Source organism: Lycorma delicatula, chromosome 2 (assembly GCF_047948215.1).
Source record: "Lycorma delicatula isolate Av1 chromosome 2, ASM4794821v1, whole genome shotgun sequence".
NCBI classification, from domain to species: Eukaryota; Metazoa; Arthropoda; class Insecta; order Hemiptera; family Fulgoridae; genus Lycorma; species Lycorma delicatula.
In genome coordinates, this window is record NC_134456.1 from 159217548 (window position 1) to 159244653 (window position 27106).

The window sequence follows — 27106 nt, forward strand, 5'->3', positions numbered from 1 at the left end:
TGTATAAGTAATTTATAGACGTACAAGGAAGTCACTACATAGTGTCCACATCAGATTTTTTCCTTAGTATAATTCGTTTGGTTTAATAAGACTTTATGAAAAAAAATTGTGAAACATTTTAAGACTTCATACAACTGCAACAAAATTTTGAGTGCACTTTGGTATTGGGACTAAATGAACCTTAAGACAATTTTGAAAAGAAAATCGAAAAACTTACTTTCTTGGTTCAGAACATATATTAATTCAAATGTATTTTTTGAATCAAATGCATTTTTTGAATCAAAATAACATTTGTACTGCAATAGCTAATATAAAACAAAACATAAATTACGTACATTTTTAAAATTTTTGGCTTTTCAAAGAAGTTCAATTTTCTTTGATCAAGATGTAAGGATCATCTATAGATAATTGTAGCTTTACGGGAGTCTAATTTGAAAAAAAATCTATTTTTAGTTTTTCATTTCAACATATAGTGTAACATTCCCGCTTTCCACCGGTGCCAAAATCATGTTTCTATGAAAACTACAAATATTTTTATTAATGTTTTTTTCTGAGCGTTTTCACGATGATATATTTTTTTCCCATTATTTTCATGGTATTTTACATCTCATCGATCTGTTTTTTAGTCAGATTTTTCTTTTGTCATCTGTTCTGTATTTCTGTATAACCTAAAAAATAGTATGTGAATAACTTCTATTTCTAAACAACGTCTTGCCAAAAGATTAGTTTTTATGATTGTTAGTTTTTTATTTTTGATTAATTGATTTTGAAATATATTGTTCTGCATCAGTCGCTCCGCAGTGGGTGTAGAGCGGCTCACACCGTAAATAACAAAATCATCAACGGAAAGACAACATGAGACAAGAGCCTGTACACAAGTGGTAATGCTGTTTATGGCTACAGAAAACAAGGTGGCACTACCTTGTGACACTACCTTGCGGTACCCCATTTTCTGAGAGGACACTGTCTGAAAGGGAATCGTCTACACGAACACGAAACGTACGGTGATTCAAGAATCCCCGGATAAAAGCAAGCATGTTGCCAGTGATCCCCCACCTCCGAAGGGTGTTTAGAATGCCACGTCGCCAGGCCGTGTCGTACGCCTTTTTTATATCGAAAAAGATAGCAACGAGGTGTTGGCGGTTCAGGAAGGCGTTTTGTATGACTGTCTCCATCGACACCAAATGGTCAATCGAAGATCTCCCATGTCGGAAACCACACTGTTCCGAAGAAAGAAAGCCATGTTTCTCAAAGTACCACGCAAGCCTGCGGTTCACCATCCTCTCCATTACTTTACACAACACGCTTGTTAAAGAAATAGGGCGGTAGCTTAAGGGATCGGTTTTCTCTTTGCCAGGCTTTAGTACTTGTATAATAAATGCCTCCGACCAGTCAGGCGGAAAGACTTGTCCGGAGAATAAACCATTGTAAATACTCAAAAGATATTGTAGTGCTGAGTCAGAAAGGTGCGAAGGCATACAAAGGCGAACGTTGTCCGGTCCAGGGGAAGTGTCACGCGAGTTCCTAAGTGCGTGTAACAATTCTTTAAGTAAGAATGGAGTGTTCAATTCACCAACCGAAACACCAATATTCAATTACCATTACTTCCATCCGTGCTTTGTACCTCTGAAAGTCGTTACTATATGACGAGGTGAGAGACACCGAACGGAAAGATTTCGCTAAAGCATTTGCTACAGCCGAAGATGATGTAAGGAGTTCCACCTCATCGACGAGACCGAGAATAGAATGCCCTGGCGACCTGAAAATTGCATGGATTTTTCTCCACACAGTAGATGTGGGAGTAGTACGTGAGATGGAGTTCACATACTTCGTCCACGAATTCCTCTTAGCGGTCAAGAAGACCCGACGGCACACCGCCCTAGCTCTGCAGTACATATCTAGATGTTCAGTTGTAGGTCGATTATTGAATTTGCGTAGAGCACGCCGTCGTTTACGAATAGCACACTTGCAATCATCATTCCACCACGGAACGGAAGGACGTTTAGGATTGCCCGATGTTTGTGGGACATAACTGCTGGCAGTCTCAAGTATTTTGGACGTAAGAGAGGAAAGTCGCTCAAGGACGCCCGCACCGACGTGACAATGCGATTGGAAGGCCGTACGATATCCATCCCAATTCGCCTTTTCAACAATCCACCTCCGTGGCCTTCTCCGAATCTCGTGGTCCACACCGAAACGAAGAACAATTGGTTTATGGTCGCTGCCATGAAAATCGTCATAAACAGACCAACCAAAACGAGGGTGTAAAGTCGGCGATGGAGAGATCGATATTAGACATAGTACCAGAAGACATGAATATATGAGACCCATCATTCAGCAAACTAAGGTCTAAGTCCTGTCTTACATTGTGTACTATATTTCCCCGAGTGGAGCAGAAAGTCAAGCCCCAAGAAACATGGTGGGCATTGAAATCTCCCACTATTAATGATGGAAATGGTATTTGTGCGAGGAGGTCTGAGATATCCTGAGCACTGAACTCAGTGTTCGGCAAGAGATATAGATTGCAGATATGCAACTTGAAGGTTACAGAGATCTTCACTGCAACAGCAGGAACGAGAGTGGTCAGTCGAATCCTTGTAGCTGATACCTCATCCTTCATGAAAAGAGCCACTCCACCACTGTCTCTACCGTCCACTACACAGTCGAACCTCTGACAAAAGTGTACCCTGAATGCGATTGGGTCATGTTGCAGAAGATGAGTCTCCTGGAAACACATGACAATCGGATCATGCAGCTGCGCCAGTACTCCAATATCTGCAATGCGGGATCGTACACCTCGAACAGTCCAATGAATAATGTCCATAAAATTAAAATAAAGTAAAAAATATAAATATAATAATAATAAATAATATAAAACATAATAAACAATAAATATACTCAGGAAACTATACAGAATTCAGTTGTACGTGATTCTATTTTTCTTTTTTGTGTTCTTCACTTTAGATAACTCCGATGCTTTTGGGTCGGGAGGTTCCTCGAACATATCCTCCAGTATATGGGGTGACGGTCGAGGAGATTTATGAGAACAGTTTGTCGCTACTGACATCCCAGAGCGTATGGCCATGCGAGTCACTTTTGTGGGGACCTTGTTAGTCGGCTTACTGTCGTCTGTGGTAGCCTCTTCCCGTACCGGCAGCACGTTGGGAGCAGGAACACACTGCTGGGTTTAGTCGTTGCAACGCAGGACTGTCACTCATCCTTGTCAGCCCGGAAATAGTGGCCGTAAGCGAAGCAACCTGATCAGAAAGCATCTGAACGAGTTTCTTAAGTTCCGTGCAGGATCCGCACTGTGGAGTATGAGCAGGTGAAGCAGTCTGTTTTGACACAGCAGTGGCAAAGGACACATCAGGTTGAACGAGGTTCCGTGAGTTAACCACCATAGGAGATGGTGACGAAGTGATTCCTTGCTGTTACTGAAGCCAGAGGTACAAAGGTGGAAATAAAAAAGTTGGAGTGCGCAGGGCATGTACAAAGAATGGGAACAAAGTTATGTACTTTGAAAAATGAACGAAAAAAATAAAATTATCGGATGGAAAAACAGATTGACTGATGAGGCAAATTTGAATCTACAGAAATACTATGGCCTCTCGCCATAAGAAGAAATAAGTAAAGTGTGCCTGCTGTGTAACACAATATGGGCTGAATATTTTCATGTTGGTTCTTGTAATGAGACTCCAGCTTATCAGCTGTGTTCCACTGATGCTGGCATATATTGTATGCAAATATCACAAATGTTTTATGATCATCTGAAACATTTTCATCTTGCTCAGATTGTAATCAGGATCCAGATCAATCTGGACATTCAGTTGGTGCTTATTAGAACAAACACTTTAGAGGAAAGGTGTAACATTGTATTTTTACAATCAATTTCCCAAAAACTGATTTTTTGCTGCTTTGATGTTAATTTTCTCAGGCGCAGTAAGAGATATCGGCTTCAAATTTTCAGGGTATATACTAACCTTATATAAAGCTATTTCTGGACACAGGATTTTACTTGTGCATAGAATAGGAAGGCCCACAGATTTTTTTCTTATTTTTTTACCACCCAAATTAACTCTCTTGAATTATGTATGTGAGGTTCATGGTACAGAACCTTTCAGTCAATTTTGAAGCACATCCACTTAAAATTTTCAAGTTGCTAAGTGAAAAAATACTCCTTTAACTTATGCAACCTCATATTTGCATATTCTCTAGTGAAAGAATTATGCATGTTTGTGATATTGTAGTTTCAATTGATTAAATTGAATCAAAGTATTTTTCTACAACTGAGGCAAAATTCGAATTTCATATAATCACTCAAACCTGTGTACTAGCACAGATGTAAAGTATAAACTATGATGACTAAAAAGCAGAAAATAAAAAATATGTAAAAAGACTTTTTAAAAACCACTATTATATTAAATGCACTAAAAAGTAGAAAATAAAAAAAAATATTAAATTTTTAAAACACCACTCAAATTACACACAAAAATTAAAAAATACACTCTTAAATTAAATTCATTAAAAGGTAAAAAATAATTTTAGGATGGTATTTCTCAATGGATTTGACAACAAGCTTTGTTGATGGTGATATGCAAGGTTATGTGAAAGTCGTAGCTTAAAAGTAAAAATTGATGTTTTTACCAATTTTTTCATGTGTGAATGGCCTAAAGAGTGAGGTGCAATGACATGAGCACCACATTCAAAGTGTGGTGCATGTCAAACGTCAAATTTTTAATTTGAAGCTATGACTTTCACATAATCTTACATATCACCATCAAAGCTTATTATCAAATCCATTCTGAGATATTGTCCTAAAATTATTTTTTACCTTTTGGTGTGTTAAAAATTTCTTTTAAATGTTTTTATTTCCTACATTTTAGTGCATTTAATATAAGAGTGGTTTTTAAAAAGTTTGTTACATATTTTTTTTAAGGTACCTTAATGCAGACTTTCATAAGAAAATATTTTGAAGAAATACTTTTCAACATACAAAAAATGCTTGTGTATCATACTAAAAAAAGAATTTATGTTTAATTGATGTTTTATCCAGATAAGGACTGAGAAAAGTGGCATTTATTTTACATTATGTAATAAAGAAAGTTTGACTCCCCGTAACAAAACATTAAAAAAAGCAAATTGAATTTTAAATAATGAATAATTATGTTTAACATCATTAAGAAAAACATACCTCCATTAAGCCAGTCGTGATTAACACAACGAAATTTACTTGTAGATATTATTTTTTGAGATTTAGCTGGAAATTTTTTACACACGTCTTTAAGGGTGCAGATAATTTTCTCTTCTTTAGATGTGTCATCAAATGTTTCTTCTTTATATTCTGTGTCACTTTTTTCAAGTTTTTTTTTCTGTGTCAAGTCTTTTTCTACTTTTGTGTCTCTGGCTTCCACCATACATTTCTCTATGACTTTGTCTATATCTGCAACCTTTGCTTTTGTTATTAATTCCAGTGCCCTGTCTATGACCATCATAATTTTCTCTTTTACAAAAGGTGCTTTTAATTCTTTTTCATCTTCTTTAACCACTTTTTTTACTTCTTCTAAAATTTGATCATCAGCAACTCTGTCTCTGTCTATTAACTCCAGTGACCTTTCTGGAATTTTAATAACTTTATCTTTTACAAACAAATCGCTTAAGCGTTTTCCTTTCATTATGTCCGTCTCGTCCACTTTACCTTTGTACACAGTTTGGTCTTCATCAGCATATTCACCCTTTTCTGGAAAATAAAGTTGCCTTTCAGTCACTTTTGTAACTCTATCTTTTTCCAATGATGCTTTTAAATCCTTTCCTTTTGTGATCCTCGATTCCACTTTTACTTTGTCCATAATTGATTCATCAGACAACTTACCCATATCTATGAATTCAGGTGGCCTCTCCGGGAACTTTCTACTTTTATCTTTTTGTAAAGGAGCTTTAAATTCCTTTTGTTCTTCTTCTTCTTGTGTCACTCTCATGTCCACTTTTACTTTTTTCAAAATTTGGTCTTCATCAGCAACCTTACCCTTGTCTATGACCTTTGTTGATCTTACCTGGTCTTTACTAACTTTATCTGTTACTAACACATCGCTTAAGCGTTTTTCTTTCATTAAGTCCCTCTCTTCCAATTTACCTTTTTCAACAATTTGGGCCTTATCCGCATCCTCAACATTTTCTGGAAAATAAAATGGCCTTTCAGACATCTTTGTATATTTATCTTTTTCCAGTGATGCTTGCAAGTCTTTTTCTTCTTCTGTGACACTCGCTTCTACTTTTACTTTGCCCACTATTTGTTCTTCATCAGACTCTTTGCCCATATCTATGAATTCAGGTAGACTCTCCGGAAACTTTTTATACATATCTTTTTTTAATTGAGCTTTTAATTCCTTTTGTTCTTCTGTCATACTCGTGTCCAGTTTACCTTTTTCTGCAATTTCGTCTTCATCAGCAAATTCACTCTTTTCTGGAAAATAAAGTGGCCTTCCACTCACCTTTTTTCCTTTATCTTTTTCCAACATTGCTTTTAAGTCCTCTTCTTCTTTTGTGACTCTTGATTCCACTTTTACTTTGCCCACAATTTGTTCTTCATCAGACACTTTACCCTTATCTGTGAATTCAGGTGGTCTTTCTGGGAACTTTCTATCTTTATCTTTTTGTAAAGGAGCTTTTAATTCCTTATCTTTTTCTTCTTCTGTCACACTCGTGTCCACTTTTACTTTTTCCAAAATTTGGTCTTCATCAGCAACCTTACCCTTGTCTATTATCTCCTTTGACCTTGCCTTGACTTTAGTAACTTTATCTTTTACTAGCATATCACTTAAGCTTTTTGTTTTCACTATGTCTTTCCTCTCATCCAATTTACCTTTTTCCACCATTTGGCCTTTGTCTGCATCTTCAACCTTTTCTGGAAAATGAAGTGGCCTTTCTTTCATCTTTGTAAATTTATCTTTTTCCAATGATGCTTGTAAGTCTTTTTCTTCTTCTGTGATTCTAGCTTCCTCTTTTACACTGCCTACTATTTGCTCCTCATCAGACTCTTTGCCCATATCTATGAATTCAGGTAGACTCTCGGGGAACTTTTTATACATATCTTTTTTTAATTGAGCTTTTAATTCTTTTTGTTCTTCTGTTATACTCGTGTCCACTTTACCTTTTTCCGCAATTTCATCTTCATCAGCATATTCACTCTTTTCTGGAAAATAAAGTGGCCTTCCACTCACCTTTGTTCCTTTATCTTTTTCCAACAACGCTTTTAAGTCCTCTTCTTCTTTTGTGACTCTTGATTCCACTTTTACTTTGCCCACAATTTGTTCTTCATCAGACACCTCACCCTTATCTGTGAATTCAGGCGGTCTTTCTGGGAACTTTCTATCTTTATCTTTTTGTAAAGGAGCTTTTAATTCCTTTTCTTTTTCTTTTTCTGTCACACTCGTGTCCACTTTTACTTTTTCCAAAATTTGGTCTTCATCAGGAACCTTACCCTTGTCTATGACCTCCTTTGACCTTGACTTGACTTTAGTAACTTCATCTTTTACTAGCACATCACTTAAGCCTTTTGTTTTCACTATGTCTTTCCTCTCTTCCAATTTACCTTTATCCGCAATTTGGTCTTCATCAGCATATTCACTCTTTTCTGGAAAATAAAGTGGCCTTTCAGTCACCTTTTTTCCTTTATCTTTTTCAAACAATTCTTTTAAGTCATCTTCTTCTTTTGTGACTCTTGATTCCACTTTTATTTTGCCTACTATTTGTTCTTCATCAGACTCTTTGCCCATATCTATGAATTCAGGTAGACTCTCCGGGAACTTTTTATACATATCTTTTTTTAATTGAGCTTTTAATTCTTTTTGTTCTTCTGTCATACTCGTGTCCACTTTACCTTTTTCCGCAATTTCGTCTTCATCAGCATATTCACTCTGTTCTGGAAAATAAAGTGGCCTTCCACTCACCTTTTTTCCTTTTTCTTTTTCCAACAACGCTTTTAAGTCATCTTCTTCTTTTGTGACTCTTGATTCCACTTTTACTTTGCCTACTATTTGTTCTTCATCAGACTCTTTGCCCATATCTATGAATTCAGGTAGACTCTCCGGGAACTTTTTATACATATCTTTTTTTAATTGAGCTTTTAATTCTTTTTGTTCTTCTGTCATACTCGTGTCCACTTTACCTTTTTCCGCAATTTCGTCTTCATCAGCATATTCACTCTGTTCTGGAAAATAAAGTGGCCTTCCACTCACCTTTTTTCCTTTATCTTTTTCCAACAACGCTTTTAAGTCATCTTCTTCTTTTGTGACTCTTGATTCCACTTTTACTTTGCCTACTATTTGTTCTTCATCAGACTCTTTGCCCATATCTATGAATTCAGGTAGACTCTCGGGGAACTTTTTATACATATCTTTTTTTAATTGAGCTTTTAATTCTTTTTGTTCTTCTGTTATACTCGTGTCCACTTTACCTTTTTCCGCAATTTCATCTTCATCAGCATATTCACTCTTTTCTGGAAAATAAAGTGGTCTTCCACTCACCTTTGTTCCTTTATCTTTTTCCAACAATGCTTTTAAGTCCTCTTCTTCTTTTGTGACTCTTGATTCCACTTTTACTTTGCCCACAATTTGTTCTTCATCAGACACCTTACCCTTATCTGTGAATTCAGGTGGTCTTTCTGGGAACTTTCTATCTTTATCTTTTTGTAAAGGAGCTTTAAATTCCTTTTGTTCTTCTTCTTCTTGTGTCACTCTCGTGTCCACTTTTACTTTTTCCAAAATTTGGTCTTCATCAGCAACCTTACCCTTGTCTATTACCTCCTTTGACCTTGCCTTGACTTTAGTAACTTTATCTTTTACTAGCACATCACTTAAGCTTTTTGTTTTCACTATGTCTCTCCTCTCTTCCAATTTACCTTTATCCACACTTTGGTCTTTGTCTGCATCCTCAACTTTTTCTGGAAAATAAAGCGGCCTTTCAGTAATCTTTGTAAATTTATCTTTTTCCAATGATGCTTTTAAATCCTCTTCTCCTTCAGTGATTCTCTCTTCCACTTTTACTTTTTTCACAATTTGGTCTTCATCCTCAACCTTACCTTCTTCTAAGAGCATCAGTGGCATTGCTGGAACCTTTGTACCTTTATCTTTTTCTAATGGAGCTATTAATTCTTCTGTCACTCTTACTTCCACCTTTACCTTTTCCACAATTTGATCTTCATCCTTTATCTTACCCTTGTCTATAAACTTTGGTTTCTGTTCTTTAACTAATCTACCTTTATCTCTTTCTAACATATCTCTTAAGCCTTTTTCTATTTTTCTTTCTCTTTCTTCCACTTTATGTTTGTCTTCTAATTCCTCCGTATCAGCAGCCCTAGGTTTTTTTATGAAGTCCAGTGCCCTTTCTAAGAACTTTCTATCTTTATCTTTCTCTAATACAACTTTTAATTCTTTTTCTTCTTCTTCTGGCCCTGTTGTTTCCACCTTTACTTTTACCATGATTTGTTCATCTGGTACCTTACCCTTGTCTATCAATTCAGGTGGCCTATCTTTCTCTAATGGAGCTTTAAATTTTTTTTCTTTTTCTACCACTAACATATCACTTGAGCATTTTTCTTTCATGTCCCTCTCCTCTTCCACCTTTTCTTTTTCCACAATTTGAACCTCATCAATGTCCTTAGACATTTCTGGAAAATAAAGTGGCTTTTCAACCATCTTTGTAAATTTATCTTTTTCCAATGGTGCTTTTAGGTCCTCTTCTTCTTTTGTAACCCTTGGTTCCACTTTTACTTTATCCACAATTTTATCAGCATCTTTATCCTTGTCTATGAACTCAGGTGGCTTCTTATGGAACTCTGCATCTTTGTTTTTATCTAATCGAGCTGTCAATTCTTTTTCATCTAGTGCTTCCACTTTTACTTTGTCCAAAATTTCTTCCTCCTCACTGACTTTATCTTTTTCTAAAACCTTCAGTGGCTGCATCGCTGGAAACTTATCTTGATATTTTTCTAATGGAGCTATTAATTCTTCTGTCACCCTTGCTTCCACCTTTACCTTTTCCACAATTTGATTTTCATCAGCAAACATTCGTTTGTCTATGAACTCTGGTTTCCTTTCTTTAACTTTTCTAACTTTATCTTTTTGTAACATATCTCTTAAGCCTTTTTCTATTTTTCTATCTCTTTCTTCTAATTTATGTTTGTCTTCTATTTCATCTTTATCTGCAACCTTTGGTTTTTTTATGAAGTCCAGTGCCCTTTCCAAGAACTCTTTTTCTTTATCTTTCACTAATGAAACTTTTTCTTTCTCTGTTACCTCTGTTTCTACCTTTACTTTTATTTCAGTTTTTTCCTCATCACCAATCTTACTCTTGTCGATGAATTGAGATTGTCTTTTTGGGAATTCTACATCTACATCTTTTTCTAATAGAGTTTTTAATTCTTTTTCTTCAATCACACTTGTGTCCACTTTTAGTTTTTTCACAATTTGTTCATCCGCAACCTCACCCTTGTCTATGAACTCCTCCACTGACCTTACTGGTTCTTTAGTAATTTTACCATTTACTAAAGTATCGCTTAAACGTTTTTCTTTCATTATTTCCTTCTCTTTCACTTCATGTTTATCCACAATTTGATCGTCAGCATATTCAACCTTTTCTGGAAAATGAACTGGCTCTTCAGTCAATTTTGTAACTTTACCTGTTTGCAACAGTGCTGGTAAATCCTTTTCATCTTTTGTGACTGTTGCTTTGATTTTTAATTTGTCAACAATTTGTTCATCAGATATCATATCCTTAACTGTGAATTCAGGTGCCCTCTCTGAGACCTTTGTGTCTTTTTCTAATAGTGCTTTTAATTCTTTTTCATCTTCACTCGCCCTCATTTTCACTATTAATTTGTCCACAGTTTTGTCCTCTTCATACACCATCCTCTTTTCTATGAACTCAAGGGACATTGCTGGTATCTTTGTATCTTCACCCTTTTCTAATGGAACTCCTATCTGTTTTTCTGTCATTATGGCATCCACCTTCACTTTTTCCACAATTTGATCTTCACCAGCAAGCATACCCTTGTCTATCAACTCTGATTTCCATTCTTGATCCATTTTAACTATATCTTTTACTAATTGATCTTTTAAGTCTTTTTCTGTTTTCCCATCTCTTTCTACAAATTTATGTTTGTCCAGTATTAGAATTCTATCAGCAACTATAGCTTTTTCTATGAAGTGCAAGGGCATTCTACTGACTTTTTTATCTTTATCCTTCACCAGATGAGCCTTTACAACTTTTTTTTCTCCAATCTCCCGTTCAACCTTTACTTTATCAAAACTTTTTCCCACATCTAAAATTTCATGCTTGTTGATAGACTCTGGTGGCCAACCATTACTCGTAACTTTTTCTTTCTCTAATGAAGGAAATATTTTCTTTTCTTCTATAGTAACTTTTGGTTCTAATTTTACTTTCTCCACAAATCGGTATTCATCAAACTTCCCCTTGTCTATGAATTCTGGTTTTCTTTCTTTAACCGTTGTAAATTTATCTTTTTCTAACTCATCACTTGACAGTTTTTTTGTCTTTCTTCTATCTTCTTCACCCAGTTCGTATTTATGTAAATCTTCATCTACATCAACACCCACACTCTTTTCAGTGAAATCCAGTTGCATTAGACTAGGAGCTTTAGGCATTTCTTTGAAGTCTAGCAGGCTTTTAGAAACCATCCTATATTTATCTATCTCAAAAGGAACTTCTAGGACTCCTTTTTTTTTTAACTCAGCCGTCTCAACCATATCCTTTTCTTTAGCTTCAAGCAGACTTTCTGATACCTTCATATGTTTTTCTGTCTCCAAAGGAATTTTTAAGCCTTTTCCTTCTTCTATCTCCCGTTCTTCAGTCGTTACTTTATCTACAAGTTGGTCTTCATAAACAATTTTCTGCATGTCTATGGACACTGGTGGCCATTTTGTAGGCTTCATATATTTATATTTCTGTAATGGAGCAATTATTTCCTTTTCTTTTACAGTAATTGTTGGTTTCACTTTTATTTTGTCCAGAAATTGTTGTTCATCATGCTTACCCTCTTCTATGATGGATGGTTTTTTTTCCCTAACCTTTGTAATTTTATCTTTTTCTAACTCGTCACTTGATGGTTTTTTTATCTTTCTTCTATCTTCTTCATCCAGTTCGTATTTGTGTAAATCTTCATCTACAGCAACACCCTCACTCTTTTCTATGAAATCCAGTAGTTTTACTCCAGGAACTTTATCTTTTTCCTTGGCATCAAGCTGCCCTTCTGAAACCTTCATATGTTTTTCTGTCTCCAAAGGAATTTTTAAGCCTTTTCCTTCTTCTATCTCCCGTTCTTCAGTCGTTACTTTATCTACAAGTTGGTCTTCATAAACAATTTTCTGCATGTCTATGGACACTGGTGGCCATTTTGTAGGCTTCATATATTTATATTTCTGTAATGGAGCAATTATTTCCTTTTCTTTTACAGTAATTGTTGGTTTCACTTTTATTTTGTCCAGAAATTGTTGTTCATCATCCTTACCCTCTTCTATGATGGATGGTTTTTTTCCCCTAACCTTTGTAATTTTATCTTTTTCTAACTCGTCACTTGATGGTTTTTTTATCTTTCTTCTATCTTCTTCATCCAGTTCGTATTTGTGTAAATCTTCATCTACAGCAACACCCTCACTCTTTTCTATGAAATCCAGTAGTTTTACTCCAGGAACTTTATCTTTTTCCTTGGCATCAAGCTGCCCTTCTGAAACCTTCATATGTTTTTCTGTCTCCAAAGGAATTTTTAAGCCTTTTCCTTCTTCTATCTCCCGTTCTTCAGTCGTTACTTTATCTACAAGTTGGTCTTCATAAACAATTTTCTGCATGTCTATGGACACTGGTGGCCATTTTGTAGGCTTCATATATTTATATTTCTGTAATGGAGCAATTATTTCCTTTTCTTTTACAGTAATTGTTGGTTTCACTTTTATTTTGTCCAGAAATTGTTGTTCATCATGCTTACCCTCTTCTATGATGGATGGTTTTTTTTCCCTAACCTTTGTAATTTTATCTTTTTCTAACTCGTCACTTGATGGTTTTTTTATCTTTCTTCTATCTTCTTCATCCAGTTCGTATTTGTGTAAATCTTCATCTACAGCAACACCCTCACTCTTTTCTATGAAATCCAGTAGTTTTACTCCAGGAACTTTATCTTTTTCCTTGGCATCAAGCTGCCCTTCTGAAACCTTCATATGTTTTTCTGTCTCCAAAGGAATTTTTAAGCCTTTTCCTTCTTCTATCTCCCGTTCTTCAGTCGTTACTTTATCTACAAGTTGGTCTTCATAAACAATTTTCTGCATGTCTATGGACACTGGTGGCCATTTTGTAGGCTTCATATATTTATATTTCTGTAATGGAGCAATTATTTCCTTTTCTTTTACAGTAATTGTTGGTTTCACTTTTATTTTGTCCAGAAATTGTTGTTCATCATCCTTACCCTCTTCTATGATGGATGGTTTTTTTCCCCTAACCTTTGTAATTTTATCTTTTTCTAACTCGTCACTTGATGGTTTTTTTATCTTTCTTCTATCTTCTTCATCCAGTTCGTATTTGTGTAAATCTTCATCTACAGCAACACCCTCACTCTTTTCTATGAAATCCAGTAGTTTTACTCCAGGAACTTTATCTTTTTCCTTGGCATCAAGCTGCCCTTCTGAAACCTTCATATGTTTTTCTGTCTCCAAAGGAATTTTTAAGCCTTTTCCTTCTTCTATCTCCCGTTCTTCAGTCGTTACTTTATCTACAAGTTGGTCTTCATAAACAATTTTCTGCATGTCTATGGACACTGGTGGCCATTTTGTAGGCTTCATATATTTATATTTCTGTAATGGAGCAATTATTTCCTTTTCTTTTACAGTAATTGTTGGTTTCACTTTTATTTTGTCCAGAAATTGTTGTTCATCATGCTTACCCTCTTCTATGATGGATGGTTTTTTTTCCCTAACCTTTGTAATTTTATCTTTTTCTAACTCGTCACTTGATGATTTTTTTATCTTTCTTCTATCTTCTTCATCCAGTTCGTATTTGTGTAAATCTTCATCTACAGCAACACCCTCACTCTTTTCTATGAAATCCAGTAGTTTTACTCCAGGAACTTTATCTTTTTCCTTGGCATCAAGCTGCCCTTCTGAAACCTTCATATGTTTTTCTGTCTCCAAAGGAATTTTTAAGCCTTTTCCTTCTTCTATCTCCCGTTCTTCAGTCGTTACTTTATCTACAAGTTGGTCTTCATAAACAATTTTCTGCATGTCTATAGACACTGGTGGCCATTTTGTAGGCTTCATATATTTATATTTCTGTAATGGAGCAATTATTTCCTTTTCTTTTACAGTAATTGTTGGTTTCACTTTTATTTTGTCCAGAAATTGTTGTTCATCATCCTTACCCTCTTCTATGATGGATGGTTTTTTTTCCCTAACCTTTGAAAATTTATCTTTTTCTAACTCATCACTTGATGGTTTTTTTATCTTTGTTCTATCTTCTTCATCCAGTTCGTATTTGTGTAAATCTTCATCTACAGCAACACCCTCACTCTTTACTATGAAATCCAGTAGCTTTACTCCAGGAACTTTATCCTTTTCTTTTGTATCACACAAACTTTCTGAAAGCTTCCTGTATTTTTCTTTCTCCAACGGAAATTTTTCATCATCTGTCTCTCGTTGTTCCATTATTTTTTCTAAAATTTTGCCTTCATCTGCTATTTTACGCTTGTCAAGGGACTGCAGTGGCCAAACTTTCCCCTTTGTAACTTTTTCTTCCTCAGAAAAAGGAAATATTTCCTTTTCTTCTACAGTAACTTTTGGTTCTAGTTTTACTTTTTCCACAAATTGGTGTTCATCAAACTTACCCTTGTCTTTGAATTCTGGTTTTCTTTCTTTAACCGTGGTAACTTTATCTAATTCATCTCTTAACGGTGTTTTTATTTTTCTATCCTGTTCATCTACTTTGTGTTTGTATAAATCTTCATCTACAGCTATACCCTCACCTTCTTCGATTTCATTCAGTGGCCTCAGTTGAGGAACCTTCTCCTTTTCTTTCGCATCACGCAACCTTTCTGAAAGCTTCCTATATTTATCTTTCTCAAACGGAACTTTTTCATCATCTGTCTCTCGTTGTTCCTTTATTTTTTCTAAAATTTTACTTTCATCTGATATTTTATGCTTGTCAATGGACTCCGGTGGCCAAACTTTCCCCTTTGTAACTTTTTCTTCCTCAGATAAAGGAAATATTTCCTTTTCTTTTACAGTAACTTTTGGTTCTAATTTTACTTTTTCCACAAATTGGTGTTCATCAAACTTACCCTTGTCTTTGAATTCTGGTTTTCTTTCTTTAACCGTGGTAACTTTATCTAATTCATCTCTTAACGGTTTTCTTATTTTTCTATCCTGTTCATCCACTTCGTGTTTGTATAAATCTTCATCTACATCTATACCCTCTTCTTCGATTTCATCCTGTGGCGTAAGTTGAGGTACCTTCTCCTTTTCTTTTGCATCATGCAACCTTTCTGAAAGCTTCCTATATTTATCTTTCTCCAACAGAAAGTTTTCATCATCTGTCTCTCGTTGTTCCTTTACTTTTTCTAAAATCTTGCCTTCATCTGATATTTTATGCTTGTCGAGGGATTCCAGTGGCCAAACTTTCCCCTTTGTAACTTTTTCTTCCTCTGAAAAAGGAAATATTTCCTTTTCTTCTACAGTAACTTTTGGTTCTATTTTTACTTTTTCCACAAATTGGTGTTCATCAATCTTACCTTTGTCTTTGAATTCTGGTTTTCTTTCTTTAACCTTTGTAACTTTATCTGATTCATCTCTTAATGGTTTTTTTATTTTTCTATCCTGTTCATACACTTCAGATTTGTACAAATCTTCATCTACATATACACCCTCACCTTCTTCAATGTCATCTGGTGGCTTCAGTTGAGGAACCGTATCCTTTTCTTTGGTGTCAAGCATAGCTTCTGATAGCTTCCTGTATTTTTCTTTCTCTGAAGGAAGTTGTAAATCTCTTTCATCTTCTAGCTCTCGTTCTCCAACCTTTAATTTTTCTAATATTTTCCGTTCATCTGGAATTATAATGTTGTCAAGGGACTCAAGTGGCCAAACGTTTCCCTTTGTTACTTTTTCTTCATGTGAAGAAGGAAATATTTCCTTTTCTTCTACAGTAACTTTTGGTTCTACTTTTACTTTGTCCACAAATTGGTGTTCATCAAATTTACTCTTGCCTTTGGTTTCTGGTTTTCGTTCTTTAACCTTTGTAAATTTATCTTTTTTTAACTGATCTCTTAATGATTTTTTTATTTTTTTATCATATTCATCCCCTTCTTGTTTGTCTAAATGTTCATCTACATCAACACCCTCACCTTTTTCAATGTCATCCAGTGGCCTCAGATGAGGAACTTCATCCTTTTCTTTGTCGTCAAGCAACCTTTCTGATTGCTTCCTACATTTATCTTCCTCCAATGGAACTTTTCCATCATCTATCTCTTGTTCATCAACCTTACCTGTTCCTAAAATTTTCCCTTTATCTGCAATTTTATGCCTGTCAAGGGACTCAGATTGCCTAACTTTCTCCTTTGTATCTTTTTCTTTATCTGAAGAAGGAAATATTTCCTTTTCTTCTACAGTTACTTTTGGTTCTAATTTTACTTTGTCCACAAAATGATGTTCATAAAATTTACCCTTGTCTTTGAATTCTGGTTTTCTGTCTTTAACCTTTATAACTTTATCTTTTTTTAACTCATCTCTTAAGGCTTTTTTTATTTTTCTATCCTGTTCATCCACTTCGTGTTTGTATAAATCTTCATCTACATCTATACCCTCACCTTCTTCAACGTCATCCAGTGGCCTCATTCGAGGAACCTTGTCCTTTTCTTTTGCATCAAGCAACGTTTCTGAAAGCTTCCTATATTTATCTTTCTCCAAGGGAACTTTTTCATTATCTATCTCTTGTTCTTCGTTTACTTTTTCTAAAATTTTGGTTTCATCTGCTGTCTTATGCTTGTCGACAGACTCAGGTGGCCATTCTTTCCTCTTTGTAATTTTTTCTCTGTCTGAGGAATGAGATAATTTCTTTTCTTTTACAGTAACTTTTGGTTCTAATTTTACTTTGTCCACAAATTTGTATTCATGAAACTTACTCTTGTCTTTGAATTCCGGTTTTCTTTCCTTAACCTTTGTAACATTATCTAATTCTTCTCTAAATGGTTTTTTTATTCCTGTATCCTCATCATCCACTTGATGTTTGTATAAATCTTCACCTACATCTATACCTTCACCTTCTTCGATTTCATCCAGTGGCCTCAATCGAGGAACCTTGTCCTTTTCTTTTGCATCAAGCAACGTTTCTGAAAGCTTCCTATATTTATCTTTCTCCAAGGGAACTTTTTCAACATCTGTCTCTCGTTTCTTTACTTTTTCTAAAATTTTGCCTTCATCTGATATTTTATGCTTGTCGTTTTCTGGTTTTCTTTCTTTAGTCGTGGTGACTTCTAATTCATCCTTTAAAGGTTTTTTTATTTTTCTGTCTTGCTCATCCACTTCGTGTTTGTGTATATCTTTTTTTACATCTACACCCTCACCCGTTTCGGTTTCATCTTGTGGCCTTAGTTGAGGAACGGTATCCTTTTTTTTGGTGTCAAGCAGCTTTTCTGATAGCTTCCTATATTTATCTTTTTCCGAAGGAACTTTTAATAATTTTTCATCATCATCATCATCTGTCTCTCGTTCATCAGTCTTTGCCGTTTCTAAAATTTTTCCTTCATCTGGAATTTTATGCTTGTCAAGGGACTCAGGTGGTGGCCAAACTTTCCCCTTTGTAACTTTTTCTTTTTCTGAAGAAGGAGGTGTTGTCTTTTCTTCTGCAGTTATTTTTGGTTCTAATTTTAGTTTGTCCATAATTTGGTGTTCATCAAATTTACCCTTGTCTTTGAATTCTGGTTTTCTTTCTTTAACTTTTTTTAATTCATCTCTTAACTCTTTTTTTATCTTTCTGTCCTGATCATCCACTTTGTGTTTGTATAAATCTTCATCTACATTTATTCCCTCATGTTCTTTGATGTCATCCACTTTCTCCACACCTTCATCAGCAATTTTACTCATGTCTATAGACTGAGGGGCCTGTTCTTTATCCTTTGAAACTTTTTCTTTCTCTGATGTAATCATTACTTCCTTTTCTTTTACACTCAATTTTGGTTTAATTTTTACTTTGTCAGTAATTTGGTCCTCATCAGTCTTACCTTTTTCAAGGAACTGTATCCCTTCTTTGAGCTTTGCAACTTTATTTTCTTCTGACATATCTCTTATGTGTTTTCTCTTCTTGCTCTCCTTTTCATTTGCTTCAACATTGTCTAGAAATTTAACTTCATCAACAACCTCACCCTTTTTAATGGAATCCAGTGCCCTTAATCCAGGAAACCTATCCTTTTCTTTGAAGTCAGGCTTTCTTTCTGAAACCTTTCTATATTTTTCGTTCTCCAATGGAACTTTTTCTTCATTTATTTTCCGTTCTTCACTCTTTCGTTTTTCCTCAATTTCATATTCATCGTCAGTATTATGCTTATCTATAGACTCCGATGGCCATATTTTATCCTTTTTAAGTTTTTTTTTCTGTAATGAAGCAATTTTTTTTTCTTCTTTAGTCACTTTTGGTTCCAATTTTACTTTATCCACAATTTTTTCTTCATCAGACTTAACCTTTTCTATGAGCTCTGGAGTCCGTTTTTTTACCTTTTTAACTTTATCTTTCTCTTTTTCATCTTCACGTTTGTTTAGAATCTCCTTTTCATCAAGAACCTCACCCTTTTCTATGATGTCCATTTTCCTTAGTCCAGGAATCTTAATCATTTTTTTTGAGTCAAGTCTTTCTGAATTCTTCTCATATTTATCTTTACCCAGCGGACCTTGTAGGTCTTTTTCTTCTGCTTTCTTACGTTTTTCAACCTTTACTTTTTCTACAGCTGGATATTTTTCTTCATCAAGTTTATACTTGCGTATAGATTGCGGAGGCCATTCTCTACACTTTGTAACTCTTTTTTTCTCTATTGATGCTATTATTTTATTTTCTCCTGCAGTAACTTTTGGTTCCAATTTTACTTTATCCACAAATTTTACTTCATTAAATTTATGCTTGCATATGAACTCCAGTTTTCTTTTTCTAAACATCCTTACTTTACCTTTTTCTAACACAACTTTAAAGGCTTTTTTTATTCTTTTATCCTTTTCCTCCACTTCATGTTTGTTTAGCATTTTATCTGCATCAACAACCTCATTCTTTGCAGTTAATCCCGTAGGCATTTGTCCAGGAACCTTAATCTTTTTTTTAGGGTCTGGTAGCCTGAACTCTGGTTTCCTTGCTTTAACTTTTGTAAGCTCAACTTTTTCAAACCCATTTCTTGCAGCTTTTTCTGCCTTTGTATCCTTTTCATCCACTTCATGTTTGTCTAGAATTTCATCATGTTTTTCTATGACATACAGTGGTCTTAACCCAGGATCTGTAGCTTTTACTTTGGTGTCGAGTAGTTTTTCTGATACCTTCCTATATTTTTCTTTATCCAAAGAAATTGGACTTTTTTTTCTCAATTCTGGTGACGGAACATCTGTATCTTTCTCTTTGGCTGATGAACTTCTTAAAGCTTTTTCTTTCACAGTAACCTTTGTTTTCAATTTTACTTTGTTGATGATTTGGTCTTCATCAGTGTTACCCTTGTTTACAAACCCTGCTTTCCTTTCTTCAACCTTCCTAACTTTATTTTTTTTTAACCCTTCTTCTAATGGTTTTTTTATCTTTCTATCCTTTTCATCCACTTTATGTTTGTCTACATTTTCATCTTTATCAACATTCTCACCCTGTTCTAAGATGTCCAGTAGCTCTGGTATAGGCACATCATATTCTTCTTTGATTAAGAATACTGTTACTGGGGCCTTCCTATATTTACCTTTCTCCAAAGGAACTTTTTCTTCAGCTACCTCCTGTGCTTCAACCATTATTTTTTTTGCAATTTCCACTTCATCAGATATGTTAAGAGTGTCTACAGACTCCCATGGCCATTCTTTGCCCTTTGTAACTTTTTCATCAGATATGTTAAGAGTGTCTACAGACTCCCATGGCCATTCTTTGCCCTTTGTAACTTTTTCTTTCTCAAATGCAGCAATTATTTCCTTAACTTCTAGAGTCATTTTGGGTTCTAATTTTACTGTGTCCACAAAACTGTATTGACCAAACTTATCCTTTTCTATGAATTCCAGTTTCCTTTCTTCAACTGTTGTAAGTTCTAAAACATCTTTTTCTAAAACATCTTTTAATGGTTTTTTTATCTTTCTATCCTTTTCACCCATTTCACGTTTGACTACAATTTCATCTACATCAACTACCTTATCCTTCTGTATGGAGTTTAGAGACCTTAGTCCAGGAACCGTAACCTCATCTTTGGAGTCAAGAACCCTTTCCGTAACTTTCTTGTATTTATCTTTCTCTAACAGAACTTTTAAAATCTTTTCTTTTGCTATTTCCTGTTCTTCAACATTAACACTTTCTGCAATTTGGTCTTCATCAAAAATTGTATGCTTGTCTATAGACACTGGTGGCCATTGTTTACCCTTTAAAACATTTTTCTTCTCTAATGAAGAAATTCTACCTCTTTCTTGTGTAGTGACTTTTGGCTCAAATTTTACTTTTTCCACAAATTTGAATTCATTAACCATATCTTTGTCTATGAATTCTCGTTTCCTTTCTTTAACTCTTGTTAATCTATCTTTTTCCAGCTCATCTATTAATGGTTTTTTTATATTTTTATCCTTTTTGATTTCATGTTTGATTAGAATTTCGCCTACATCAACTAACTCACCCGTTTCTATGTCATCCATTGGCCTTAATCCAAGAATTTTATTCTTTTGTTTGGAGTAGACTACCCTTTCTGAAATCCTCCTATATTCATCTTTCACCAAGGGAACTTTTGAGATTTCTTCTTCATCTATTTCCTGTTCTACAAACTGTAATTTATGTACAATTTGGTCTTCATTGCCAATTTTATGCTTGTCTAGCAACTCTGATGGCTGTTTTTTAACCTTTTTTACTTTTTCTTTCTCTAATGAAGCAATTATTTCTTTTTCTTCTACCGTAAACATTTGTTCCAGTTTCACTTTATCCACAAATTCGTATTTACCAAATTTATCATCTTCAGTTAACAGTATCCTTTCTTTAACCTTTGTAACTTTTTCTTTTTCCATCACATCTCTTAACGGTTTCTTTATCACTCTATCTGCTTCATCCACTTCATGTTTGTGTAATATTTCATCTACATCAACAACCACACCCTTTTCTATGCCCTTCATTTTTCTTAGTCCAGGAAACTTATCCATCTCTTTGTTGTCGAACGTACTTTCTAAAACTTTCCTATATTTGTCTTTCTCCAAAGGAACTTTTACATCTTTTTCTTCTTCTATCTCCCGTTCTTTCAACTTTTCTGTAGCTACAACTTGCGTGTCATCTTCAATTTTATGTTTGTCTGTGGACTCTGTTGGCCATTCTTTACCCTTTGTATCTTTACCTTTTTCTAATGAAGCAATTATTTCCTTTTCTTGTAGTGTCTCTTGTTCCAGTTTTACTGTGTCCACAAATTGGTATTCCTCAACCTTATCTTGATCTATGTGCTTCAGTTTCTTTTTTATAATTTTTGTAAGTTTATCTTCTTCTATAACATCTCTTAATGGTTTTTTCAACTTTATTTCCTTTTCATTCACTTCATATTTGTATAAGATTTCATCTATATCAACAACCTCAACCTCATCCTTTTCTATTTTATCAACTGGCATTAATCGATTAACTTTATCCTTTTGTTTGGAGTCTAGTACCCTTTCTGTTGTCTTCCTATATTTCTCTTTCCCCAAGGGAACTTTGATGATTTTTTCTTCATCTATCTTTCGTTCTTCAAACATTACTTTATCTACACGGTCTTCATCAGATATTTTACTTTTGTCTATGGACTTCTGTGGCAATTCTTTATCCTTTATTATTTTTTCTTTCTCTGAGGAAGCAATTATTTCTTTTTCTTCTACAATAAATTTTTGTTCCAGTTTTACTTTGTCCATAAATTTATATTCATCAAGCTTACTCCCTTCTATTAACAATATTCTTTCTGTAACCTTTGTCTCTTTATCTCTTTCTGTCTCATCTTTTGAAGGTTTTTTTATTACTCTATGCTTTTCATCCACATCGTGTTTGTTTAGATTTTCTTCTATATCAACAACCTCATCCTTTTTTATGTCATCCATTGGCCTGAATGCAGGAACTTTATCCTTTTTTTTGGAGTAGGGTTCCCTTTCTGAAATCTTCTTATATTTGTCTTTCCCCAAGGCAACTTCTATGATTTTTTCTTTATCAATTTCCTGTTCTTCAAACTTTACTTTATCTACAACTTGGCTTTCATATGCAATTTTCTGCTTATCTATGTACTCTGCTGGCCATTCTTTACCCTTTGTAATTTTATCTTTTTCTAACAAAGCAATCATTTCCTTTTCTTGTATTGTCACTTTTTGTTCCATTTTTACTGTATCCATAAATTGGTATTCATCATCCTTACCCTTGTCTATGAACTTTGATTTTCTTTCTTTAAGTTTTGCATCTTCACTTTCTTCTAACACATTCTTCAAAACTGTTTCTATCTTTCCCTTCTTTTCATCCACTTCATGTTTGTTTAGACTTTCATCTACTTCATCATCCTTACTCTTTTCTATTAAATTCATGAGCCTTGGTCCAGGAACCTGAACCTTTTCTTTAGAGTCATGTGACTGTTCTGAAAATCTCTGATATTTATCTTTCTCCAACAGAATTTTTTTTTTTTTTTCTTTTGCTATTTCCTTTATATCCATCATTCCTTCTTCTGCAATAGTCTCTTCATTAGCAATTTTATGCTTTTCTATTGACTCTGATGTCCATTCTTTATACTTTCTCAATTGTTTTTTCTCTATTGGAGCTCGTAATTTTTTTTCTTCTACAGTCGCCCTTAATTCCAAGTTTACTTTGTTCTCAACTTCATCTTCTTGAATCTTAACTTCATGTACCTTATCCTTGGCTAATATTCCTTTTTCCACAATTTGTTTTTCATCTACAACTTTATCCTTGTCTATGGACTCAAGTGTCCATTCTTTTCCCTTAACTTTTTTTTTCTCTAATTTAGCTCTTAATTTGTTGTCTTCTACAGTCACCTTTGATTCCAATTTTACTTGGAACTCAATGCAGTCTTCATGAATCTTATACTCCCCTGTAAACTCCGGTTTCCTTTCTTTAACCTCTGTAAGTTTATGTTTTTCTACAACATCTCTTAAGGCCTTTTTTTCTATTCTATCCTTTTCATTCACTTTATGTTTTTCTATAATTTCACCTACATCAACATCTGTCTTTTCTATGAAGTCCAGTGGCCTTAGTCCAGGAACCTTAGCCTTTTCTTTGGAATCTAGTAGCCTTTCTGAAATTTTCCTAAATTTATCTTTCTCCAAAGGAATGTTTAATACTTTTTCTTCTGCTATCTCTCTCTCTTCCACTTTTACTGTTTCCACAATTTCATCTTCATCAACCATTGCACCCTTGTATTTGAACTCCAGTTTCCTTTCTTTAACCTGTATAATTCCTTTTTCAAATACATCTCTTATGGCTTTTTCTGCCTTTCTGTATCTTTCTTCTACTTTATGTTTATCTGTAATTTCATCTACATCAACCACCTCACCCTTTTCTATGAAGTCATGTGACCTTTCCGGGACCGTTGTTACTTTACCTTTTTCTAATTGATCCTTTAATCTCTTTTCTTCTGTTGTGATCCTTGGTTCCAGTTTTGTTTTTACAGTTTCTTCATCAGTAGTGACCTTACCATTCTCTATGATCACTGTTGATCTCTCTGGAACTTTTGTATCTTTATATTTTTCTAATGGAGCTTTTAAATATTTCCGTTCTTCTGTCACCATGTCTTGCATCTTTCCTTTTTCCACAAATTGATCATCTGCAATTTTTTCTTCATCAGTTCTTTTAAGTTTGTGTGTACACTCTAGTTGTCTTTCTTCACCCTTTGTAAATTTATCTTTCTCTAATGGAGCTTTTAATTCTTTTTCAGTCAATTTCATTTCAATTTTTACTTTGTCCACAATCAGGGCTTCTTTATCAACTTTACCTATATCGATGGACTCAGGTTTTCTTTCTTTAAATTTTGTAATTTTATGTTTTTCTAATACATCCCATAAGCCTTTTTCTATTTTGTTATCTCTTTCTTCTAATTTATGATTGTCTACTACTTGATCTACATCAGCAACCTTTTCCTTATGCACGAATAGCAGTGGTCTTTCCATGACCTTTGTTTCTTTATCTTTCTGTAGTAGAACTTTTAAGTCTTCTTCTTCAGATGCCCTCTCTTTCGCTATAAGTTTCTCCACAATTTGGTGTTCATCAGCAATTTTACCCTTGTCTATGAAGTCTGGTGGCCTCTTTAGAAGTTTTGCATCTGTAACCTTTTCCAATTGAGTTCTTAATTCTTTTTCTTCTTTCACACTCATTTCCACTTTTACTTTTTCCACAATTTGGTCTTCATCAGCATTCTCACCCTTTTCTAGAAAATAAAGTGGCATTTCAGTCACCTTTGTAATTTCATATTTTTCCAATGGTGCTTTTAAGTACTTTTCTTTTTTTGTGACATTTGCTTCTGCTTTTACTTTGTCCACAATTTCTATTTCATCAGGCAACTTACCCTTATCTATGAATTCAGGTTGCCTCTCTGGGAACATTGAATCTATTTCTTTTTCTGTTTTTAATTCTTTTTCTTCTATTACACCTCTGTCCACTTTTACTTTTTCCATAATTTGGTCTTTATCAGCCATCTTACCCTTGTCTATAAACTCCATTGACCTTTCTGGAACTCCAGTAACTGTTTCTTTTACTAACACATCTCTTAAGCATTTCTCTTTCACTATGTCACTCTCTTCTACTTTACCTTTTTCCACAGTTTGGCCTTCATCAGCACCCTCACCCTTTTCTGGAAAATAAAATGGCCTTTCAAATACTTTTGTAACTTTTTTTTTTTCCAGTGGTTCTTTTAAGTCCTTTTCTTCTTTTACTGCCTTTTCTTCCATTTTAATTTTTTTTACAATTTGCTCTTCATTGGCAACCTTACTCTTTTCTGTAGTATCCACTGGGTTTTCTACAATCTTTGCTTCAACTTTTTCCAATGCATCTTTTCTGTCTTTTTCTTCTTTTGTACGTCTAGCTACCTCCTGTTGTTTTCCTACAATTCCTTCTTGATCATTAACCTTTTTTATGTATTTTTCTAAGATATCTACAAAGTCTATTTTTTCTGCTGTACATGTGACATTTTCTGCTTTTCTTACCTTTCCTTCTTTTTCAAAAATCTTTTTTTTTTTTGTTTCACGGTGACTTTCTTTCTTAATAACTTTATCTTTAACTGAACCATCCTTTTTAATATCAATTGGTCCCTTTATATCTTCCTCTACGTTTTCTTCTTCCAGTACCTTACTTTTGTGTAAATAGGCCAGTGGACATTTCACTTGTTTAGTGTCTTTATCTAATAAGCTCCTTATTTCTCTTCTGTCACTGGGTCCTTTCAATTCTTCCCCAACCTTAACTCTTTCTTCAGAGACCTTACCCTTATCTAGTGGACTTACTGTTTCCTCAGCTACTTTTTTTTTTTCTATGGCATACATTATCTCTTCTTTTTCCTTTTCTTCAATGGCTTCTTCCTCTAGTATTTTTACCATTTGTTCTTGACCATAATCTGTTACTTCCAACAGGTTTTCTATTTCCCTAATAATGTTGTGTAGTTCCTTTTGTTTTAATGTAGTGGGTCCTTCAATGAATTCCTCATCTTTTCCTTTATCATCAGAAGCCTTATCCTTGACTGTTACATTTGGTGGACTTTCTGCTTTCATAGTAACTATTTCTATGTCTTCACCAGAAATCTTACCCTTGACTGCTACAGTTAGTGAACATTTTACTTCCTTTTCATCTTTACTTTCTTCTCTCTCTTGTAATAAATGATCCTTTTTATAACTTTTGCGTTTCAATAACTTTTCTTCATCTTTAAGGAAGTGCCTTTTTTTTCTGGTTTTATCTTCTTTTGATGTTCTATCTTCTTTGTAGTCATCACTTCCTTTTTTTCCATTGACTGCAATATTAAATTCATCCAACAACATCTTTGTTATATCATCAGCATCTTTCTTTAACATTCTCAAATCTTCTTCTGTTATATATTCTCCTTCATCTCTATCACTTTTTATTTGTATCAACTGTTTTCTCTCTAATGCTTTACATTCTGTTTCGTAATCATGATGTACAGAATTATGCTCAATTAATTTTTTTGTATCCACTTTAATTTCTTTTATTGATGTTTTGCATTCCAGTGGGTCATATCTTGATGGGCATGGAATAACTTTGTACAATTTTTGTCTCTCACATGCAGTTATCTTTAAAAAAACAAAAAAATAATTATTAGGTAATTGAATATAATCTATTATTTCTAAAATATTTTTAAGGTATTTGTAAGAGATCCATTTCAAGCACTACAGAAATTTGGTGTTATTTGATAATAATCTCTTCTTGTGTACATTTACAAGTTATTTTTTTTACAGTTGTTAGTAGCTTAAATTGAGTATTTTTAAAAATGTTATTCTTTTTTGCTTTTACATGGCTGTCACTTTCTTATTACATCCCAGGCTTGCTATTCATTAACCCTAGAGGTTTTGATACAAGGGTTAATGAAAACAAATATTTTCTCTTTTATTTGTCCTATTAACATGGGATTAAAAGCAGTTTGTTCACAAAATAAACACCAGCAATTTAGGTGGAGGTAACAGAAGTACAAGTGTAGATTCTGAAAAACCTTTTTGCCTCTTTTTTAAAAGATTCTCAAGTATAAAAAAAATTGCAAAAATTTTGCATTTTTATATAAGAGGGTGAAACAAGGCAAGAGTGTGTCAGGAAAATAAAACTTGTCAATTCCTGACTAGTAGAGATGAAACATAACATTGAATTAACTCAAAATGGGAAATTACTGCTTTTACAAAGTTTATTATGCAATGAT

The 27106-nt window shown here is 34.2% G+C and overlaps 2 protein-coding genes across 4 annotated transcripts in view; one reads left to right on the forward strand and one right to left on the reverse strand.

Annotated features, from left to right (window-relative positions):
* LOC142319363 (uncharacterized) overlaps positions 1 to 27106 on the forward strand; it is a 79937-nt gene that overhangs the window by 25880 nt on the left and 26951 nt on the right. The window lies entirely within an intron of this gene.
* The window catches only part of LOC142319989 (uncharacterized), a 187796-nt gene that overhangs the window by 20377 nt on the left and 140313 nt on the right, over positions 1 to 27106 (reverse strand). The window contains exon 6 of the mRNA XM_075357669.1: positions 5192 to 26489. Coding sequence (XP_075213784.1) covers positions 5192 to 26489 — 21298 coding nt within the window. The remainder of the gene's footprint in view (positions 1 to 5191; positions 26490 to 27106) is intronic.